A 13,457-nucleotide genomic window follows, 5' to 3' on the forward strand; every position below is an offset into this window, starting at 1 on the left:
TGTTTTTCTCAGGTCCCAGCAGGCAGACAGACACAGGGCTTACTCTGCACCAAAGAACTGTTTCCCCAGTAATTTTCCTAGGTAGTGGTTTAAAAAAACATTTTAGATGTGTCATCAGCAAAGTATACACATCCTTTTTTTATATGTAAGGCATACATGGATCCTTCTATTCAGGAAGTCCTCTCCCCTCTATAAAAAGCAGGTTGTTTTTCTAAGGGGCAAGTAGTGAGGTATGTTTGAGTGAAAGTCCAAATGGTTTCTCATTATCTCTTTCAGAGATCTTGCGGCTGCTATTGACAGAATGAATAAGCACAGCTGGGATACCATGATTTATGTGGTAGGTAATTCTAGATTCAGCACACACTTTTGTGTGTGCTGACTCTCTCCAGTAACCCAGGGGCCTCTGGCTTGCAATTTGACTTTGACACACAGTATTTTTGGCAGTAAAATGAACACCCTTACTGCCCAGCAGCTGTGCCTCTGTGTGGCAGTATTTCTTTGTTGTATTTCAGTGGATGGCCCCCAGAATGGTTGAAAAATACCTTTACACTGAAAGAGAGTAGGTTTAGATTAGATGGTGGGAAAAAAAATTGTCAATGTGAGGGTGCTGAGGCACAGGAACAGGTTGCCCAGAGAAGCTGTGGATGCCTCATCCCTGGAAGTGTTCAAGGCCAGGTTGGATGCTGCTCTGAGCAACCTGGTACAGTAGATGTCCTTTCCCACAGCAGGGGGTTGGAACAAGATGATCTAAGGTCCTTTCCAACCCAAGCCTATTCTATGATTTCATGAAAATTAGCTCTGAAGTTATTCTCTACTATGAAAATTTATTGCAATTAGTTTCAAAGGAACTCTTGCTTGATTTGACATTTTATTTTCTGTATAAATGTTGTAATTAATAATTAAACAAACCAGAAAAAGCTGTTAGTATTAGAAAGGGTTTTTAAATGTTAATTTAGAAATTAATGGTCTAAAATGAATCTAAGTCTACTCTGAAGTCTTGATGTCTTATCTGAAATGTACATTTTTATGGCTTTGAACAATGCCTTAGTTTCATTATGTAGAAATTGCACATAAAGTGCTATTTAATCAATCTGAACGAAGCAGTTGTAGACAGGGAATCTTTTTTTATTGGTTTCATTATTATGTGTTTTCACAATTTTAACAGTGTCAATAATGGATATGAATAGCAGGACTGTCTCCTTACTTATCTGAAACTGTTTCTTGATTTCATATTAGCAAGGAGATTTCATGTGATGCTTTTACATCTTCTTTTTCTTAGATTTAGGAAAAAGAGAATTATGAAAGCCATGTTCTTTCATATGAAGTCCAGAATTAGTAACATGAGGAAAAAATCTGTATCCAATCATGGTCATGTTTGGTAATGTCCTTGTACCTTCTCTGTACAGCTTTTTCAAGTCAATATAATGTGATACATTACAAGATGCAGAGAGAGAGATCAGTAAGCAAAACATTAAATATACAGTTTGAAGTGCAACTTCTGGTTAAACCACATTCCGCCTTTTAGCTTCAGTCTTCAGGAAGTTTCCTATAGCTTGCCATTCTTACATGTTGTCATAGAACAGGGACCTCTTGGTTATTCTGAGGGGAAATTGCTTGGCTTTGGTGGGAGTTTTTCTGTCCCTGCTGCCTGGAACAGTGAGTTCATTGGCATCAAAAGGCAATGTGCTGTGAAAGTGCAATGCATCAGATGTTAAGGATGTTTCCTGTCTCGTTCATGTGGGTGGGCAATTTTTTGTCTTTGGTATACCAGGAGGTGTAGCAAGGACCAATGGAGAAGGAACAATTAGAAAAAAGAATAATTGGGTGTCTACTTTGCACAAATCAGGTTGTCAGCTGAACTTTCAGCTAATGGAGTGAGCAAGCATAGGAGCAAGAGTCTTGAGCAGACTGCTGCTGTAGCTGAACTCCAGGCACTGTTTAATTCCTTGCCTGGGCCTCCCTGGTCTCCTTCAAGTCCAAAGAGATACACAGCAGAGCCAGATTGTGATGTGATTGATGTGCCCATCATAGCCAATGTCTCATTCAGGTGGGAAATGACAGATTAGCCTGTCCTGTCCTCCCAGCCTTGCTCAGGTTGTATGGTTTTCAGAGGACATGGTTAGTATTTTTATAGTTTCTGACTTTCTGAGGGCTGAGAAAGTGGGTCATAAAATAAAAGAGTGAAACAAGCTCTTAGGAGACTCTTGTGGGACAGACAGCCTGGTGAGGGAACTGTCAGCCTTGCTGAGTTTTGCTGCTGTTTTGTGGCACTGCTTTCTAGTGAGTTAGGACTTCACTCTGTGTTACTGGAGGCAGGAAGACTTCATGGGATTAAATGAGAATGCTAATGATTTTAGTCTTTAATAATTAAATATAAATATATTTCAGAATCCTAATCTTGTTGCAAGAAAATTATTTAGAGACTCTAGAGTCTCATTTCATAAGATTTGTCTTTTTTTCATCAGATCAACTTCTTTTGAAGAACATTAAATTTGTTAACTACTTGTAATGCTGTAAATCAGTGCATCAACCAATTTAGGTTTTCATAAAATCCTACTTATTTCATAAAAAGGCAGTGGTATGAGCAAAATATTCAAAATATTTTAAAGCGTGCAGCAAGTTATTAAAGTACTAAGATTCCACTGAATGTTGCACTCAGGAAGGAGATGAAAATGCTTTTATAGAAGGAGAATTAATATAATCCATGCTGTCAGACTGCAGACTTCTACCTTAAAGAGAGCCAGCCACTTAATGAGAGAGGTCTGGTTTTGTGCCAAGGTGCACCTTGTCTGTGAGGTGCATGGGAAAGCACTTGGAAGGCCTTGTTTGAAGCACCAGCCACTGCTGTCCATTCATCAGCCTTGCCTGTGAGTCAGTAGGGAGAGGTGATTCCCAGAGCAGAGCAGGTTCTGAGGAGCTAGGAGAGAGGAGGCAGGTGCTTGATACAGTGGTAGAGTTGAGAAGGAGCACAAAAGAAGCATTTCGCCCCTTGTCCCAGAACACCAAACAAATGAGGAAATAGTGATTATTTGCTTATCTCTGCACTGTTTTTTTTAACGAGGATAAAAAGGAGTCTGAGTGAGGCAGGCAAAACAACTAGGTAGGAAAATGAACTTCATAGCAGCAGCTGTAGCTAGAAACACATGAAGACTGTTAGACGTAACATATAGTCAGAAACAACTTCAGTTTGTAGGAGAGTGTAACTGAAAGTGGAAGAAAGCACAAGATGCATCATGGTTATGAAATTGTGATAATTTGTACTTTTTTTTATATTATGGACCTGCCTCATGATATAAAACTACAAATCATGCTGGAGACAATAGAAACTAGTGGGTTCTGGAAGCAGACAGCCAAAGAGGTGTTCTGTTTCTAAGCCAAAGGACCCTTGGAGCTGGGTGATGTAACCCAGGGGTATTAACAAGAGCAGCAGGGTTCTGAAAGGAAGATGGAGATTGTTTTGTTTGATGGGCAGCTCTCAGATCATGAGAAAATAAAAGAACATTAAGGTTTCCTTTCACTTCATGTCTTTGCCTTCATGACCTGGGAATAATAATTTCTGAAAAGATGGGTTTATTTTTCTAACATAACTCAGAATCCCATTGCCATAGATTCCAGCTGTCACAATTTTCACGTCTTGCTTGTCTTTGTAGGTCTTAATTTTGCTTGCAATGACTTACTGGCACTGTGGTATTGTGTATTTGTGTGTTGAAACCTTATCAGACTTGTAGTGTTTTCTGATATGCATCAATTCTATTCCTTAGACAGATAAAAGCCAAAGTAATCACTTTCAGCATTTATTCCAAATACTGAAGCTCATGGGTTATGACTGGGCAGAAAGGTATGTACTTAAAAATCATAGTTATGTACTGGTTTTGGTGGTAAATTTCTTTTTCCTCAAGAATGTATATAATATGTGCTGTGGGATTTCAGTGGAGTGCTCTTTTGAGGAGAATCTCCTGCTGGTGGTATCCATGGTGGTATCCACCATGCCATAGCACACATCACGTAGGCATTTTGGATGAAACTAAACTACAAGATGTGATGCTGGTGTGCAAGTAATGGAGTCCAGAGTCCAAGCAGACATTTGGCCTGTAGGACCCAACTAGTACTAGTCCAACAGGGAAACAAACCCTCAGAATTATGTGCAGTGTGGGCCTCAGGTCCTTACCAGCAGCCTTTTCATTCTATGTGTCCACTCCTGCTGGTCTGATTTATTAGTGAGTGGAGTCATTGCCGTGTGTTTAGGATGTGAGAAACAGCCCTGTCTCTCGTTTAACAGGTTTTTCATAGCTGCCTGATGTGAAAAAGGGAAACAGTTTTTAAGAGACTTCGTGGCATAGCTTCTGGGATATTGTGTGGTCACATATTAAATTACTACCTCCTGAAGTATTTTATTTTAGCAGAGATCAGAATCTGAGTTTGGATCATGCTTCAGGCTTGAAGTATCTATTGCAGGGAAGTGTAACCCTGCTATTATTCACTGTAATTACCAATCTTGTTAGCAATCTGAGCAAAGGTCAGTAATGGATCTCTAGACTAAATCATATTCCTCTCTGCCTGACTGCATGTCTTTTGTGGTTAAATATAGAGTTTTAGCCTTCAGGAATACCAGCCTGCCTACTTTCACAGTGCCTAAAGTTGTGCTAAAATTACCTTAGATTCTGGATCAAGAATAAGTCTTGGGATTATTACGAGCAGAAACAATGAATACTTTATTATTAGCAATGATTAATTATACTTTTAGTTTAATGTGGCCACAATAGAATTATTATGACTCCTTTTCTAATTATATTAAGAGATATCTGTTGCCACAGTAATTTGATCTGTCTACATCCTGCCTCTCCTCAATTTATTGCAAATTATTGCATTGAGGCCTCTGCACTAAAGCTAGTAGCAAGAGATTCCTGAAAGCACACAAATGACCAGGCTAGCATAACTCTGATCATAATTTTCCCATTATATAATAAGTATGGAGCTTAGTTGCTGAAATGAGAGTCACTGATTATATCACTGAGCTTCCCACGTTGGAGTGTTATTTATTCAGCTGTTATTGCTGTTTCCTGATGGAGAATCCAGCTCTGAAAAAACACTGCAAATGTTTCTCTCGATTGAATTATAATTTTGGTCCTGCTGCTTCTCAACACAGGTGCCAGCATGTGTCTTTTGGTCTAATTCAAGGCATGAAGACTCGGAGAGGAGAAGTAATTTTTCTGGAAGATGTTTTAAATGAAGTTCGCTCAAGGATGTTGCAAAACATGACTTCCACAAAAAGTTAGCTATTTCAGATCTTACTAGTTTCTTTTGATGTTCTGTGTTGATCACATTGTGTCATCTTTTCCACATTTCACTTCTCCCTGTATTGCACTAACCACAGCAATATGCCCTTTTTCTTTCTTTTTTTACTTCCCATAATATAAACAACATTAAAATAATTCTTTGCAACTCTGTGAACTCCTCTAAATTTTAGATTTGCAAATTCTGACGTTCAGTGAAATTATTTCATCATGCACTGGGGAAGGAAGGTACCTCCCTTTTGGGGGCAACAATTGTTTTTTTTCTGGAGGGACAAACGAGTCAGTAGTAGATCTGGGGCTGGAGTTCAGGGATCAGGCAGATTTCATCCAAAGGATTTATAGCTCTGACAATTTTCTCTGGCAGGAGCGACCCTCACTTGCCTGCCACTGCTGCCCTGTCACCCTGTCAGCCCCGTTGCTGTTCCCCGGTGCCCGGGAGGTCACTGCTCTGCCCCAGACCGTGCTGAAGGCGGGGTTTGCCTGCGCCTCACTCGGGCTGTGGCTCCAGGATCGTTTTCTCCTGGTGCAGTTCCCAGTGAAATGCTGCCCCCTCTTGTGCTCTCTGGAGTTAGGCGCTTGATTGCGCCAGTGATCTGATCAGCTTAAGTAGTGTGCATCTTCCTGGCTCTGCCTCCTCAGCTTTTTTAAAACAGCTGATTTTCTTTGTAAAAGGGACATGGAGGTGGTGTCCCTGCACGTGGCAGGGGTTTTGGTCTGGATGATCTTTAAAAGTCTCTTCCAATCCAAAGCATTCTGTGATTCTCCCAGTTCAGATATTTACAGTGGGTGGTGGGAATGCTCCCTAAATGTACATCCAAATGGTCCATTAGCCTTTGGAACAACTTCTCTTTTTTTGTTTATGCATCTTGTACCACTTAGAGCTTTTTATCAGTTTTTCAACAAAATCTGCATTTCCCTGACCTTGGAGATTGGCTGTCAGAATTGTGAAGAGGAATTCAGGGTAGCCTGCATAGTCTGTCGTAATGAACCCTTCTTACCTCAAAATCTGCGCTACACATACGAGGGGAAGTGGGAAAAAGCCCATGTGAAACAGCTGTTTTCAGCTTTTAATAGAGATTTATACCCTGGACTCCTGGCTGCATGCATCCTGGCAATTTCCATATTGCTGGTTTACAGTTATGGAAGATCTGCACTTCTATTGGCATCTCCAAGTCTGAGCAGGAGAGTCATGGTGGTACTGCAGACTTAACGATGTTTTTCTGTTTCCCTTCAGCAACCAAAGAGCTCCAAGATCCTGTGGAGACAGCAGAGAAGGTTGGTCTTGCAGCACTCATAATTCAGGTGAGTCTGAGCTGCCTCACGAAGGGTTTGCATTGTCTGTGAGAAGTTACAGATTGAGATGAAGAGCCATGTCTGGGTGACATCAATTATTGTTCCAGGACTTCCGGGGCCTCCTGTCATCTGATTACCAGTTTAGCTGGGATCGAGCTCTCCAAAGTCGGGGAGATACAGGTGTGTTCTTGCAGTACACCCATGCCAGACTCCATAGGTAAGAGGAGCATTTCTACACAGCACAGTCTGACATGAATTTTAATCTTATTTACTTGCTGCTTTGCAAAGTAGTAGTGCTAATTCCTTAAATATGATACATGTTCACTTTTTCAGCAGAAGTGTGAGTTTAAGATAGAAATCATTAAGACTTCCCAGAAGAGTAGGCCAATTAAAATTAATTTTCTACCTCATTTCCGTGGAACTGAACAAACTGTTCGTGTAGTTTCTCAGTTTGAGGAACAGCTTCTCTGTGGTTGGTGTCACTGATGAGGAAAGGTTGCCTAGAACTAAGGAAACTGATGTAGGAGCCAAAATGCCCATATTTGTAAAATGCACCACATGACAGAACTTGGATGCTTTGGCTACCACAGTAACTAGGGGATTGTTTTTAACATTATTTCCCACTGTTGATAGCCAAGATTAAAAGGAGATCCCTTCCTGCTGACTCAGGTGAAACACCTGACATGTTTAATTATTTTTTTAGAAGAGTACACTTTGAACAGTTTTATCAATTACACTAAACTGCCAGAGCAGACCTCAATATGTCTTTTCATGCCAGATCCCTTCCTTTGGGTGAGGCCAAAGGTGTGAAGCAGCCTGATGTTCTGTGGCAGTGGCAGCAAGGACGTGGTATTCAGGGAGAACGTGCCAGCCTCTTGTACTCCCTTCCCATGTAGATATTGGTGGCTCCAGAGTACCATTAGTGGGGGAAAAACTACCTCCCTAGTCCTTTTAGCTTCTGGACCTGTTGTTCATGCATATCTCTAATCCTGTTGATAATTGAATGGCCAGCACAATGGGTTTTTTTTTTTAATCTTAGGTTGAAGTCAGCTAGTCTGTCTCAGTGTTCCATTCAGCTTGAGCAGAGCCTACCCGGTTTTCTTAAAAACACAGAATACTGTTTTTTTTGTTCAGCATTGCTGAGAGGTGGTTTTCTTCCAACATTTGTTTTCCATTCTTATGTTTTAGTTTAGAACAGATGCATGGGAATCCAGAGCTAACTGATGTAAATGTGGCGTGCTTGCTAGAGCCAGATGCCATCTGTGTTCTTCAGCATCTTCTCAGGTTTGTCTAGTTTTCTTTACAAATACCATTTCTTGTGAAATAAATATCTGGATATGCCACTGATCTATTGAGAGGGCACAGACTGCGTGATAATAAGAAAAAATGGCTGTTTGAGGCAATGACTTGCCTTTTGTGCCACGTGGATTGCAATATTTGAAATGTTCGTGGCTTTAGAAGCCATATGATGGAAAAAGCAGTATTTGGAACATACTCTTTGTACATGAGCCTCCTAATTATTTCTTGTCTTCACAAAAGTGAGCTCAGCTCTGTATAACTTAGCTGCAGATTTGCTTGGTCCCTCATGTTCTGTTTTTGTCCTGTGAGAAAAGAGAGAGGCAGTGAGGTAAATGGAGTATGTGCATGCACATTCAGAAGCTCAGCATCCTTCAGAGCTACTGAACATGCACAACTCGTACCTGTTAATAGCTGTAGTGTTCTTCATTAATTCAGTCTTAAAGTTCAGCAGTTTCTGTTTTCATCATTTCATAGATGTGTAATTAAACTATGGAGACAAGGGAGTTGTCCTTGTTGCGCAGCCTGTGATGGAGTCAGAAGTGACCAAAGCTTCCCTAATTCCTGTATACTGCATTGCACACCGCAGTGCCAGCAAGTTAACTTTTTTGACCATACTAAGACCTTCCTGAGGTCATCTGTTTAAAATTAGGACTTCCAAAAGTCATGCCAGTGCACCAGGTGGCTCCTTTGACCTGCCCATGTGGGCTGCAGAGCCCTACCATTAACTGTAACGGCCTCCAGAGGTCTGCCTGCAGTCCATTGTTTGCTCTCTTGAGCAACAGCAGGGCCAGCCAGCTCTCAGCAAGACCAGTAGTTCCACTGTATTTCACAGAAAACGTGTGAGTTGTTTCTTGGGATTTTTTTATACTCTTATGTGACTGCTGAGCTGTCGTTATCACAGTGCACTCCCCAGTTCTGCTGCTTGTCTTTAAGAGAGGAAGATTCGATGGCAGTTCAGCTTGGACATGCTGGCAGGGATGGGCCTGGGAGCTGAGCAGAAATCAGGAAGTCCAGTCCCCACTTGGAATCTGAAATCTCTTCAGCCCCAGAGGTGTTGGTACCTTCTTGCAGTCTGTGAAAAAGGACAGCAAAACACATGAAGAAAAAACACAGCTCTCATGACTGCCTGTACTGCCCTCTTTAATACTGTCTTACAAAGTTGAGTGTATTGTGTAAGTTATGTAGGATGACCCTGCTTGACCAGGGAGGTTGGACTGGATCACCCACTGTGGTCCCTTCCAACTTGACCCATTCTGTGTAATTCTGTATTCCAGGATTTGTCTTTTTCTAATGTTGCAAGATTCCTTTTATCTACTTAAAATTCTAAGCTGTATTTACTAAAGGCAATGTCCTCTAAGGGACTATTTTGACTTCCTTGGTTATTTAACACATGTTTTTTGCTCCTAGAAACGTACAATTAGAGTTGAGGTGTAAAACCAGACATAATGTTCCTGGAGCAAGTACTGCTCTTGTGTTCTCTTTGCTATAGCCTGCCCCTCTGAGCTGTTTGCATGATGAGGAGCAGAAGCAATCTCCTTCAATAATGAGTGAACAAGGAAGGAATAATCAGTTGTGTGCTAATGATACGGGTTAGGTCTGCTTCAGAAGGTTAGTTTTGCTAATTCTGCAGCTGTGGTTGTGTGCTTGTCCTGACTTAAGCAAGTCTGATGAGACTTCCATCTGAGTACACCTTGTACCACTTCAGCACCAAACAATCCTTTCCTTCCTTCACAGGTATGACGAGGTCCTGTATAGATCTTCCCAGGATCTGCAACCCAAGCACATTGTCAGCTACCTTCTCATACTGAGGTAAGGTAAGGTGTTTGCTGATACTGGTGCTGTCTCCAGTCAGGACAGGTCTTCCTGAGCTGGCTCTGCAGCCCTCATATCTGCTTTGGAGAGTAAAAATAGTGGGAAGATGCAAATTTGTGGGACAGTTTTCCTAAAGCAGGAAATACATCAAGTAGTCTAGCAAATAATGCAATAAACAGTACAGATTAAAGCTGGACCCAGGAGCCTCCTGAGAAACTTGACAGCTTTTAAGAAAAAATAATCATTTTGCTGAAACCCATTATCTGAACCCAACATCGTGTTGGACTAATGATGTCTTAAGGAGCAGATTTTAGCTGATAACATCCTCTCAATATCAACATTTCAGCTAGGAAATTTCATCCAATCCGCTTTTAACCACTATCCCAGCCCATGAACAAAGCTTGTTATTAGTGTGATATTGTGTATCCGATTCCCATAGGGATCGGACAGCCCCATGAAATGCTGCTGTAGGCTTGGTGGAGGAAGCTGTAGAGCCTGTGTATGGGGAAGGCTTTAACAGGTTAAGGAAAACTGTGTAAAGAATCATACATCTTGGGAATGATACGGTAGGCTCTCAAGGATCTTCCCAGAGCAGTCTTGAGAACGTTTTGTGGGTTTTTGGGGGGGATGGAGGGCAGGGTGTGGGACTGTATGTCTGAAGTGGGGGAGATTATTTGGGGGTTATTTTAGGAGAATTAAGTTGTCAGGGCGTGCCATCAACACCACGCAGGCTACAGAAAACCATGCCCTCCTTCGGCTACGTGAAGAGACTGCTTGGAAATCAGCCTGTGGCATCCTGCATTTGTGGGTGGCTCTTCCAGTTCTGCTGTTGTCTGTAGCCCACAGTGCTGTGTTTGTCAAGTGACTTGTTCCTTCTCACCGTTCTGCCGTGTTTTCCCTTCCAGCCACCTGGCAGCCGTGGCACACAAAACCCTTCCCGTGAAAGGCAGCGCCCCGGATGTGGCACAGGTACGGCCGCGCGGGGTTGGGGGCTGAAGCCTGGAGTGCGGCCCGAGGGAGGATCCATCCCGGCTTTGCCGGCCCAGCCGTGTCACCACTGGGGGGAATTGGAGCCCGCAGGCGGAGCAGCCGCCAGCCAGGCTCTCCCGTGGGCGGCACCGCTTTAGGAAGGCAGGGATTGCTGTTCACAGCTGTGCCTTCCGGAAAGGGCTGCTCTGCTTGATCCTCCAAAAACACAACACTCGCTAAGGACAACTGCTCCAGACCCAGTCAAACACCTCGTCACCTTTCCTTCTAAATGTTTTAGGAGTAAATATTTGAACTTTTAACTTGCTCGTTGACTTTTGATGGTTTCCTTTAGTGGTTATGTGGGAAGATAAAGAATTAGGAGAGAACTGAATTTTGTCTCCTTCCCTCTTGCTGCCTACATAGCCCAAGTTGCCGGTTTTACCTTTCTAGCTAAAGCACAGAGGCTGACAACTGTTACGTGCCATTCCAAATAGATGCAAATTCTTTTTACTGATCTCCCAGGCAGTGTTTGCCCCCCCCCCAATGACTCAGTAAATTATATATTAATTACACTGCCTCTCTTATTTTCTTTCATCTATTTCAAAAGGAATTACCTATTTGATTTTGGTAGAAAGTCACATTTAAGTGTTGAGTTGTGCTGTGGGGGAAAAACCTTCAGTGGAATTGGTGGAGCTGTACTCTGTATTTGAGCTTAGGTACTGTAGGCATTTGTGCCTTTGGAGATGGACTGTGTCAAACTTCAAGGAAAACTTCAGTTCCTTATCCTGTAAATAAAAATATTTGTAAATATCTTGCCACGTGACAGCTTTTAAGAACTATAATTTTTGGAGCAAGCTTGATAGAGCCTTTCCCAAACAGCCAGCTGTGTTACAGCCAAGACATTGACAAGGGAGAGTGAAATTTTCAAAGCAGCCCATAGTTGCTTGACAGCGTGTCACCCAGGCACAGGGAGGGGAGGGATTCCAGCGGTATCCTCCGGCTGTACTAGCCCGTGGTGCATGAAAGATTTTCAGCTTTTAGTCGTTGCACTCTTGTTCAGACATCTTTGCTTGCCTCTACCTCGAGGGCTGGGCTGGACGTTCCTCTCCACCTTCGTTTGATAAAGTGTCCCTCTGTTGACAGTGGCTTTGGTGTGTTTTTTAGTACTCAGGTTTTGTGTAGATCACAGGGACAAGCTGCACATGGTGTTCTCACATTTAACTGCTGTCCCACGAACCACACCCTATTCTGTAGCACCACCCTAAAATGACTTTTTCCCGTTGTTTTCCAGGCACGGCTCTGTCTCTTCCATGCTGCACGCTCAGTTCTAGCCAACGGAATGAAACTTCTTGGCATTACACCCGTAACTCAAATGTAACGAGGCTGTACCCGATGTCAAGTCCCATCTCTTAATAAAATGATTTTTTCCACAATAACATGAATCCTCTCCTGTGTGTCACTGCTGCTGCAGGCTGGAAACGCCATCTGCGCTGGGAGATTTGTGTTCTCCATTCTACCAGCTGCCGAAGAGCAGGTGTGGCACAGCCATTTGCAGGGGGCAAGGCTGTCACTTTCTCAGGAATCACTTTCTTCAGGCATTTGGTGGCAGCAGTGTACTTAAGACACTACTGCTCTACCTGGAATTTCCCATAAACAAGAACTGCTGTGTATTTGCCAAGTAAATATCACATCCTTTTGGTAGAGGAAGCGGTGTTAAGTGTGCTGCCCTAGGCAAAGTTCTCAACTTCTGCGGTTGCCACTGTGTACCAAGGCCTAATGGCCCAATGGCTCCAGGTGCTCTTTCTGTTGTAACAAACCGAGTTACTCAGACCCTGCAGAGACCTTTGCCTGGGTGGTGTTGTGCTGCATTCCCCCTTCAGAAACCTCAGCCAAGCCCAACTGCCAGCTGCCACACCCTGCTCCTCAGCCCTTCCTCTGTCCCACTGACGTGATGGCTGGCGAGAAGAGCCTGCTTCCCAGCTGGTGGAACAGGGAGTGCAGTGTTCCCTCAGCACTGTGCACACAGACAGACGTGGCAGGTGCTGTTGGCACCCCTGAGCCTCACGCTGCTGTAGAGAGGTGGAGCAGCACCTGTGAGGTCCTGCAGGTGCCTGGCAATACCTTCCACCATGGAAGCCTCGACTCCTGAGAGAAGCAACGCTGTGGTGGAACAGTTGGCGAAAGGAAGAGGGGCCCATCCTCTCCCGCTGGATGAGAACTTAGCCATGTTGGTTACTGCTGTGTTTAACATGCCTCACTTTCAAGTAAAACCCAGCTGCTTAATTCATGTCTGAAGAAACATAGTCAAGAGTACGAAATTGGTCACATTTCAACTCCACTGTGAATATCAACAAGTTGCCCAAATGCGCCAGGGTCAGTAGAGCTGAAATGTCTGGAAGGCCAGAGAAGAGGAAGGAGGTTGAAATTGCACAGTTAGCACTAATAAATTAAAGGTGAACATGCATTACAGGAACCCTTTTCAAGCATCTGTATGCATACAGAGGTTGAGAGAACAGGGAGATCTTCTGGCCAGAAACTTTGTGTTGACTCATTCACGCTTAAAGCAGAGGTACAGGAATAAATACAAACCTTACCCTGTACTATGCATAGAAGCTCCCTTTACCACCTACAGGCAATATAAAAAAACATTTAAAGAGTAAAAGGAAATCCATAGCTTCAGTCTTTCACCTGACTTTTTAAGCCAAACACCACAGGCTACCTCTAATCACTCTGAGTAGGTGATGCTGAAAGCAGAGGTATTTCCTGTAGAGTTATGTTATCTCATACTTA

At 43.0% G+C, this 13,457-nt stretch overlaps 1 protein-coding gene across 3 annotated transcripts in view; it reads left to right on the forward strand.

Moving 5' to 3' along the window:
• Window positions 1-12,109, forward strand: part of RARS2 (arginyl-tRNA synthetase 2, mitochondrial) — a 29,259-nt gene extending 17,150 nt beyond the window's left edge. For all 3 annotated transcript variants that reach the window (XM_066179579.1, XM_066179581.1, XM_066179580.1), the window contains 9 exons: window positions 277-337; window positions 3,762-3,838; window positions 5,147-5,271; window positions 6,529-6,596; window positions 6,695-6,804; window positions 7,776-7,871; window positions 9,621-9,695; window positions 10,604-10,667; window positions 11,959-12,109. In XM_066179579.1, coding sequence (XP_066035676.1) covers window positions 277-337; window positions 3,762-3,838; window positions 5,147-5,271; window positions 6,529-6,596; window positions 6,695-6,804; window positions 7,776-7,871; window positions 9,621-9,695; window positions 10,604-10,667; window positions 11,959-12,045 — 763 coding nt within the window. In that variant the 3' untranslated portion in view covers window positions 12,046-12,109. The remainder of the gene's footprint in view (window positions 1-276; window positions 338-3,761; window positions 3,839-5,146; window positions 5,272-6,528; window positions 6,597-6,694; window positions 6,805-7,775; window positions 7,872-9,620; window positions 9,696-10,603; window positions 10,668-11,958) is intronic.
• Window positions 12,110-13,457: the final 1,348 nt, after the last annotated feature.

Source organism: Chamaea fasciata, unplaced genomic scaffold (genome assembly GCF_029207755.1).
Source record: "Chamaea fasciata isolate MVZ Bird 193981 ecotype frontalis unplaced genomic scaffold, bChaFas1.0.hap1 SCAF_3, whole genome shotgun sequence".
NCBI lineage: Eukaryota > Metazoa > Chordata > Aves > Passeriformes > Sylviidae > Chamaea > Chamaea fasciata.